The following is a 9604-nucleotide window of genomic DNA, read 5'->3' on the forward strand; positions in this document are numbered from 1 at the left end:
CACTGATATTATGGAAAACTGATTGAAAATTAAATTGTCCCACTTTACCTCTTCTGGGCAGTACTTCTCCACTGTCTCCAGTGCACCCAGTGCCTCATTCCAGCCGCCCACCGCGTAAATGCAGTTATTGAGACAGGCGACGCCCACATAGGCTCGACGTGTGACCATGACGGGCAGGGCGCTCCATCGGCGGGAGATAGGGTCATACACCTCGGCTGAACGCAGCTCCATTCCTTCATCACTTATTCCTCCAATCACGTAAATTAAACCTGGAAAGAGACAACATCTATTAGTCCAGAGCAACTTCACTAAGTGTCCAAGTCATCAGAGAAGAAATACACTGGAGTTCAGTGCGTGTGAATGTGTTTGTGAACTACACTTACAAGTTGCACTGGATTTGACAGATTTATCTTTCAATAAAAGCGGAGGAACCCACCTTGTAGTTCACAGCAGCCAAAGTAGTATCGAGGAACTGCCATGCTGCCGATGACCTCCCACTTGTTCTCCTCTGGGTCGTACCGCTCCATGGTCTTCCCAATCTCAGAGCCAATCCAACCACCTGCAGAAGTATATACAATAATCAGTTTATGATTTTTGTCCGTTTCCCAAAATATACTGGCCATCGATTGAATTGCACTGACTAATAAATTAAGTTAGTTAAACTCATTTAGCTTTTTGTTCTCCCATTTTCCATGTTGTTTTCTATAATTTATATTGATGAGATTCTATCACCGTACAACTGTTTTCACGTACAACTGTTTTCACAGGCTGAGAACCACTGTGGCTAGTACACTGACCCTCGTGAAAATGATGGAGTGCCCCTACAATCAGAACCAGAAAAGGGTTTATTGCTAAGTAAGTACAAGACACTTACAAGGAATTTGCCATGGTGATGGGTGCATACATAAACAAACAAACATATTGAACACGATGAAACAAACAATAAATACAGACATCTAAAACTATTCAAATCAAACTACCAGTTTCTGCTGTATGTATTTTGGTTAGACATTGTGCTACTGTGGTATTTACCAAGTGCATACAGAGCTCCGTGCAAGGGACAGACGCCAACTCCACAGCGCGGAAAGTTCAGAGATGCCACAGCGGCCCACTGCTTGGTCACTGGGTCGTATCTCTCAGTGCAGTCAAAAATCATTGAGTCTTTCTCCCCTGGTGATAAAAAAACATTATTCCGTGTCAGACTGAAGATCGTTGGAGGGTTTTTTTGGGGGCTTGAACACAAGACAGCCTCGGGTCTCTCACCTCCTACCACATAGATCATTCCCTCCAGCACTGCGACCCCCAACCCGCTGCGGGCCTGGTGCAGTGACGACACGGTGGTCCAGTACTGGTTAAAGGTGTCGAAGCGCTCCACACAGCTCAACGCCCGACTGTCACTCCAGCGGCCGCCCTGCAGCCGAGTGTAGCCTCCTGCCAGAAGGAAACAGGTAAAAGTCCAACATTAAATGGCATTTTTGACACTTCTTATTGGGATCCATCAGGTTACTTTACTATGTTAAAAAAAAAGTGATTTGTAACAGAACCTATGGCATAGAGGTACTTCCTGGCTTTTCTTCTGGGTCTCATCTTGGCTGGTTGCAGCTGACTGTACATCTTATTTTCTTTGGGAGACTTTGTGACTTCAGTGTATTCCTTCAGTAGAGTCTGCAGTGCCACCCGCAGGCTGAAATCTGTGATACCTTTCATGAACATCAGAATGGCCAAAATTTCAAGATGTTGTTTACACTCCGTCATCTAGTCAATTTTACAGTAATATCGGAATATAAGTATGTCAAATATAAAAGAGGCATGCAAAGTGTTCGGTTTCCCCTCACCCTCTATGTACTTGAACAGTCTCTGTGGGGATAGCAGAGGGAAGCGGACTGGTTCCAACACTTCCACTACATGTTTTTTCCTCTTTGCCACATCTTGGAGTACCCAGTCCATGGCTGCAGTGAATACCTGGTACTCATCCTCAATTCTTAGCTCTTCGCTTCTTAGCAGCCTCACCAGCTGATCCTTGGACAGGGCCCTGAACTCATCGGTGACACACACCTAATAGGGAGGCAGGTAATACAGGCAATTTGTAAGCATCAAACTTTAAAATTCTGTGAGAGCATTTTTTATTCATAAAGAAATGGTAAAGACTACAATTGTGATAAATAGCAGAGGGGGTTTGACTTGACTTGTTTTTTAATAAAGGCTAAATAATAAAATATTTCATCTACATCTAGCTTTATTTTACCAACAAAAAAAGAACAAAAGTTTGGCATTTAACACCAGAGACAGTGCCTCTTATTGTTTCATACCTCCAGAAAGTGAACTTGGATGTAGTTCTCAGTAACCTCCAGCATGTCCATGCAAGCAATCTGCTCCAGAAACTGAAAGATGCCCACACAGTTGGACGGGTCCATGTGGCCCTTGAGAAACTCTCCACAGATGGACACCACCTCATTCAGCTGCAGCATGTCCGCCGCAACCATCAGCTCCTGGACGTTCTCCACTGTAACACTGATCACGCCTGACAGGAAAGGGTAAATATTTCCACTCAGAAAATGGTACAAAATTACAAAAAAAATCAAATGAAACATAATGATGGTAATGTCAGGACGGATGTGGACCTGTGTATATGAATTCCAGCAAAACCTCAAAGACTTCAGTCTCTACTCCAAGGATCTGCACCTCCTCTTTATCCGCCTCCCTCATTCCCCCGGAAAACAGAGCGGAGAAGTAAGGGCTGCTGGCAGCAAGCACCAGTCGGTGGACCCTGAAGACCTTGCAGCCAACCTTCAGCCCCACATCACAGAAATCGGTGCGGAGACGCATCTTGTTCATCTGGGCCAGGATGAGTCTGGCGTAGCGGTCTGAGGCCAGCAGAGCCTGCTCAGATGCCTGTGTTGCCATGGCAGCTGCAGCATCACCACCACCACAACCAGTGGATGTTGACATGTAGGTGGAGGACTTAACCAGTGGGGCCGCTCTGTGTTAACATGGAGGCCAGTTTCCCAAAGCCCTCCACTCTAGTGAGTATCAGCGTACAACAGACCTGAAAGACACACGAGCTGATTACATCAACCTCACACACACACACAGTCACAGACACACTCGGCTGTTGTGTCACAGCACAAAACTGTGGCAATGTCGGCAACAAGCGATATACGTGTATACAAAAAAAACTAGATAAAGCACAGTGGTACAGTCATAGATAAGTCACTGTCCGTCATATTGTTGCTATTTTGCCTCTAAAAACAGCTACTAGCCTTCAGCGGTAAGCCAGACATGCTAGCCACCAGACACCTCGCCAGGGTGGATTCACACATTCATCGGTAAAATCAATTGAAATGACACTGAAAACCTTACAGCTCGACTAACCCCTGCTCAGAGTGTTAACTCACAGAGAATTACGCACTTGCATAGAAAAACAAATTCAGCGACTTACCCATAAGTTTACTGATGAAGATGCAGGGAGGCAACTTCCGTCACCCTGCAGACTGTCAACAGATCTTTCTGGATCGACTGCACTGGTCTGGCAGTTGAATCTCCAGTCGTAACTAACAAATCCCCGAGAATGTTGCATTTGATATCTGTGTAGCTTTTTGTATCGCAAGTGACCCTCGTTGTCCCTTTTGTGCGACCGAATTTTAATTACACCAAAGTATGGCTAATTTAGTTTTAGTTTTAATTATTTTTGACATTTTATTTTTGGTAAATTTACCCACGCATTGTCGCCAGGTGTGTCATTACACACGCCACCAGATGGCAGTCTCGCCTTTGAACAAGCAGCTAAGCAAATGAAAGTCCTTGACAACGAGCCGCAGAAACCTAGCATGTAAATTATCACAGTATTATTAGCATCTCAGCCCCCAGATGATTGGTCATTTTATATGTAGCCATCCTCCACTGTGTTGGCTCTAACCTCTCCCACTGGAGACTACAAGCCTACAAGCTAGCCTAGTCTTAGACTCTGCGTCGTCCAGTTTGTTTCAATCAGTAGCTTGGCATCCAGTTGGTTTAAATATTATAGAAACCTGTTGTTACATACAGAGCTGTAGCACTGATCTGACCTATTGGACCTGTCTGGTGCACTGAGTTGAGGTGAATATAACACCTGTGACAGTAACAGAAAAAAAACTCCAATAACTGTCACTTGCCTTGTATTTCCTGCTATTTCAATGTGTCACCCAGAATCTTGACAGCTGGTGTACTAGAAAATATGTGGCCAATTCAAGGGGGAATTGATGTGTGCCAACCTGGTCAACCTTTGTACTACATGCTTGGTTGGGTTTCCCTCCTGCTTCCCTGTATTCTAAAATTTCCAGTCTGTCCTGTTTGCCTGAGGGGTATCCACCACGACCATTATCTCAGTTGAACAAGTTGATATCATTGGATACAGCTTAAGTGGACTCTCAGTAAGCCAATCTATCGCAAAGCTCATCCTCGCAACTAAATGAGCTTTAAAAAACAAACAAATCATGGTCACTTTAACTCTTTGCAGCGAAATATCTAAAAACTAGACTTAAAATGATATGTGTCTGGCCCTGAGAGACCACAAGGAGTTTATAAAAGTCAGCCAAAGTTTCAGTGAAAACTGCATAGCTTTGAGCCAGTTAACATCTGGTTTTCAATCATTAAGTAGAAAAAAAAGTTATGGTAATAACACGCGTACATTATGTCATATTCAGCAATCCCATTTATTGACTTTTAGCATTGCTCTTATATGAGTAAACTTGAATCTGATAATGTGATTTCTTTTCTCAAATCAGCCCATTTAAATGCTGATCAGAGATCCAAACAATAAGAAAATTTGAAAAAGAAGAATGTGTCCCTTACCTTCAAATAGGTTTTTTTTTCTCATTGGTGGTACAACCACTGTCACTTTTGAAGTTGGACAACAGCTTCCTTTCATTTAATGTATGATACATGGTACAGGGACATACATGTTCTCTACAAGTCATGATAATAAGCTCATCAGAAGTTGGTTCGAATAACTGACACATTTGTTGTTTTTTATTGGTAGCTGTGACTTTGTTACCAGAGGCATAAAACAAGCCTCTGATGAATCTTTAAATTGAGCTTAATGAGAGCATGTCTATGCATTATCCCTAGTGTTTAGACTTTCTGTGTTTAATTTGTAATATGAATGTCTATTTTTCTTTGCCTTTTGTTCATTATGCTGCTGCCTGGGCAGGTGTCTCTTGTAAAACAGGTTTTAATAAGTAGGTGAGGTGCTAAAATGAATTTGAAATGTAGTGACACAGACTTCTTTTGATGAAAGTGGTTCTGTTACAGTGTGATTAAGCCTTTTTTGGTTGGGCATGGCTCTAGTAGTCTCTCATTTATTTTCTCCTATAGGCAATGTTTTAGCTCGTCATGAACATGATGACTAGTTTCACCGTTCACCACGTCTCTCCGTTGTGGTGATGGGAAGCCGACTGTGTTTGCCTTGCTCCCAGAATCTTCCATGTAGTGGGAGAAAAAGTAAAGTGTGAAGGTCATCCTATGGAAAGCAGTCACCATAATTACCATTCTGTTTTAAGTGCAGGGCATGTCTGACTTTTTCATCAGAGTTCTGTCCTTTGGCTAGACGTTGCTTTCACCAGGAAAGAAAAACATCATTAAACTTACAGCTTAAGGGTTCTTATGGGAGTAGGTAGAGTTCAACGTTTAGCCTACTTGTGATTGGCTTTCAATTGAACCAAATAATGTAGTGATTACAGCTCTCTGTGGTAGGAGTTTTTTATTATTTCCATAATAATGCCCATAACCTATACTGTAAAATCCCTGTTGTATGCTGAGGTTATTTCATTTAGGAAATAATACAATTTCATGTACTCTACACGTTTGTTCTGATTTTCCCAGACAAAGCTTCTTTCCTCGCCTGACGGGACTTGGGAACTGCGTAACCCTCGGCCGAGTTCACCTACAATGTAGGCCTACATATTGTCTTATGCTTTCAGACCTAGCTGGTTTCTGATTTGATCTCTGAAGCCTCTCTGTCATCTGCAGTGTTTCAGTCCTGTGGACATTGGTTTGCTGCGTGTGCCTGCTGTTTCTTTTTTAATCTATTTGAGAGCTGAACTCCCGCAATGACATTGTCCTGAGAGCTTGAGGGACGCTGATGTCCTTTGTTTCTTGCAGCTCAAATCATTTGTGAAGATTTTCCTTGAGAAGTAGGAAGACAATGTACTAATGTCATGCAAACTGTTGAGCATTTATCTAAAAGGAAAGTTATTATGTTAAAGTCGAGTCAGTGTCGCTCTACGTGTTTCGGGGGGGGGGGGGGGGGGGGGGGTCATCTTCCTTTCCTTCTTAAGATGGTATCTGCAAATCTGATTTGGCTGTGGACCAGGATAGGAATTTCTCCTGAATGGTTTGGCAGCAAGCGGCATTATATTATCCCCTTATAAGAGCTGGCTCTGTGTCACCTCTCATTAAAGTGTGATCACTTTATCATTTATTCAACTTGAAATGCAAATTAAAGCTGTAATTCATAAAAAACACTGGACATATGGTTTTAGTGTTATGGTTTTAGTGTTATACCACACATTTGTTGAATCTTTACAATATTCACTTTAGCATTCAAGAGGCTGTTTAGCCACTACTGCATATTGTGGCTTACTGTAAGTAATCAGACACATTGTTTTTTTTGGGCCGCTCTTTAAAAGGAAAACAAATATTTTAAAGAAAAAAGTGCCTAAAGAGAAATAAAAGCTTATGTAACAACTTTCACAACATACTTTTCATTCTGAAACTTGTTTGCTGTGCATCAATTACCATCATTCCTCCATTCCTCAATTTTACAACTACATTTTCTAGCTTTTCCCTGAGCTCAACACCTCAGGTGAGCAAGCTGTAACCCTTAATTCTTAAATAAATAGATATGAACTCACTATACAGACAAAGTAGCTTTTTATTTGGTACAAGACAGGCTTAAAAGAAAATGTGGCGCTGGTATGTTTAATGGTTCAGTCCATAGTCTACATGCTGCTTGGCAGGCAACAGGATCTCTTGCCTTCAGCCTATAAACCAGCGTGTATGTGAGGCAGTAAAAAAGAGAGGAGGAAAAAAAAGAACTCTTATCGATTCTGCCTCTAACATAGCAACTAGCCGCTGATTGGCCAATATCCCACACGCTCTCGGCCTCCTATTGGCTCTTTGTGTAGCGTGAAAACTGGAATCGGACGGAGACAGAGGGGAGGAAAGACACGATTGGCTGCGGCCAAACTGAAAGCGAAAACCTCTTTTTATGAGAGCTTGCGAGACAGTTGATGGTGTGTGTATTTTAGGCGTGACTCCAAAGGTAATTCGTCCTGCTGCCCCTCCAGCCAGGACTTATTTAAATTGAGGACTATAAAGCAAAATTACTATGAATTTTAACGAGCGAGTTATGCGACTGAGGTGAATTAGAAAGGGAGGAAAGTAGAGACGTGCTGTGTATGTATGAGTGAGAAACATGCGTGCAGGGGCTGGGCTTTTACATAGATTAAACCATAGAAAATAGTTTTATTTAAATTCAGGGAGGGAGCTATAAGGAAAATAGGACTTGGCTGTGTAAGCTAAATTGCTATGAAAGCAAATGGCTTTGGGGTGAAGCCAGGTAGAACTGTTTTTCAGGTCACTAGCTAGCTTGACCTTTCCAGCCTTCATTTGTTATACCATCCTGTGCAGGAGTTAGAAAAATGTGTGATTTCCTGTCTCCCCCCCCCCTCTTTCCCTTTCTGTCTACCTCTCATACTTAACCTACCCACTCGGTTCCTGCCTTTCGGACTCTCACGCGAACTGAGTGTGACTCAGCGCTGGTACAGTCTGTCCCGTCGGTCCATTCCTCCATCCATCTCCCCTGCATCTGGTCAATCCTGTCCGAATCGCGTGTCTGTCCACCGGCTCTCAGTGCTGACACAGGTAAGAGGGAGTAATCCGTGTCCTGGAACTGAGGCTCTCCCCCAGTACATCCCTGCCCTCTGTACTTCATTAATGCCTCCCTAACACATACCTTATGTTATGGTTGAAACAGGCCACCTGTTGCTCTAGTCATGGAGGCCAAGGGTGGTGTCATGGTCACCCATGGGGTCATCATCATTAGCAGTTGCGCTATCCTAGGTGTTACACAAGTGTTTCTTTGTAGATGGTGCTTAAGTTAATAAAAACTAAATTATAATGTACACACATTTGTGTAAATATGAGGTAATACTGGTCTCGATTGTGCGATCAAGTTCTAGAGACAAAAGTCAAGCTGCTCTCAAGCTAGCCGGTAAGCTACTAAATGTTTACAGCTGAGCTGCATTCCTTTTTACGGGAGCTTCAGAAAGAAAATGTATTTAACAATACAGCATGTTCTAAGTGAAGTAGGTTTGATAGATTGTTTTCTAGTGACTCAACAGCGGCCAGGCTGAGTGGGGAAAGGGCCTGCACATATCCTGCTATTGTCTTATCGCTTCCTTTCTCTTCCATCTGTCCACAGTCTGTCCTCCAGTGCCCTCGCTGTCTCCTATCTCTTCTGACCCAGGGATAAGCTCGTCGGACAACAATGGCTCCACTAGAGACGGATGGTGATTTTTATTTAACTAGTTATCTCACTTTAAGTGATTCTATGTTTTGTATTTAATCATTTTTCTACCCACGTCACGAAAAAATTGTCCCTTAAATAATAAACTGACACTGTGCATTGCACACACAGTATCAGCGATAGACCCTGAAAAAAATTCCAACGGATTACGTAAATTGACAAAACCCTCATCAGTTTATTGTCTTTCAGCAAGAAAAAGGTCAGGATCTCACATAGCTTCACCCGAGTAGTTTCCTCAGTCCCCCAGTGGAGTTATAGTTTTATAAGAGGCTTAATCACCCACCTTCCATAAACCAACCTCAGAAATACATTTGACAGTTTCTCTGTACAGAGTATCTATTGTCCTCAAACTTGAAAAATGTGCCAAGTTCAACATGGATTCCTTTCCTCTTAAGCTATGTAGCCTACATGTCATGATAAACATTCATAGCTTGAGCAATGCCACAGTTCAAGTAATGGAGGCAGGATACTTCCGGACCTCTGGCAGTTCACACAAACATTGGAGGCCACATCATACCGACACCACCAAAGAGAGTGCATTTTTGTGGCAAATGGCAACCTCTCATAACAGCATTACCTTCACCACCACCACCACCATCATCATCATACATTGCAACAATAGAAATACTGTTGTATTGCACTTTCTTCAAGCTTTCATCTTGTGGCATGTTTATAGAAAAAATATATATAGAATACAAAAAGCTTATACTTCTTTGAGTAACAGAATATAACATACAGTACTTCAGATTATGTTTTGATCAGCACATCAGCAGGTGTACATAAATTGCCCTCCCCTTGCCCAAATGCAATTACCAGACTTAAAAGGGATGTTTTTGCTCACTATTAAGTGCTTTGGTCAATGGGTATAACATTTGAGTATGCTCTTACAATGGTATTCTACAGGATGTTAATGCTACATACGTATCCATTGTATATGAATGTATGTTAAGAAAGGGGCAAATTGTCAAGATGCACCACAACTTTTCACATATTCACACGTGGCATTTACCGAAAAATGGTTTGGTCCACCAAACCGGT

The 9604-nt window shown here is 42.4% G+C and overlaps 1 protein-coding gene across 1 annotated transcript in view; it reads right to left on the minus strand.

Moving 5' to 3' along the window:
- The window catches only part of ipp (intracisternal A particle-promoted polypeptide), a 5255-nt gene extending 1608 nt beyond the window's left edge, over positions 1–3647 (minus strand). The window contains exons 1-9 of the mRNA XM_034887427.1: positions 3440–3647; positions 2622–3046; positions 2310–2521; positions 1836–2055; positions 1545–1700; positions 1264–1431; positions 1033–1170; positions 437–559; positions 49–269 (exon numbers count right to left, since the gene is read on the minus strand). Of these exons, the coding sequence (XP_034743318.1) occupies positions 49–269; positions 437–559; positions 1033–1170; positions 1264–1431; positions 1545–1700; positions 1836–2055; positions 2310–2521; positions 2622–2949 (1566 nt within the window). The 5' untranslated portion in view covers positions 2950–3046; positions 3440–3647. The remainder of the gene's footprint in view (positions 1–48; positions 270–436; positions 560–1032; positions 1171–1263; positions 1432–1544; positions 1701–1835; positions 2056–2309; positions 2522–2621; positions 3047–3439) is intronic.
- Positions 3648–9604: the final 5957 nt, after the last annotated feature.

Source organism: Etheostoma cragini, chromosome 12 (genome assembly GCF_013103735.1).
Source record: "Etheostoma cragini isolate CJK2018 chromosome 12, CSU_Ecrag_1.0, whole genome shotgun sequence".
NCBI classification, from domain to species: Eukaryota; Metazoa; Chordata; class Actinopteri; order Perciformes; family Percidae; genus Etheostoma; species Etheostoma cragini.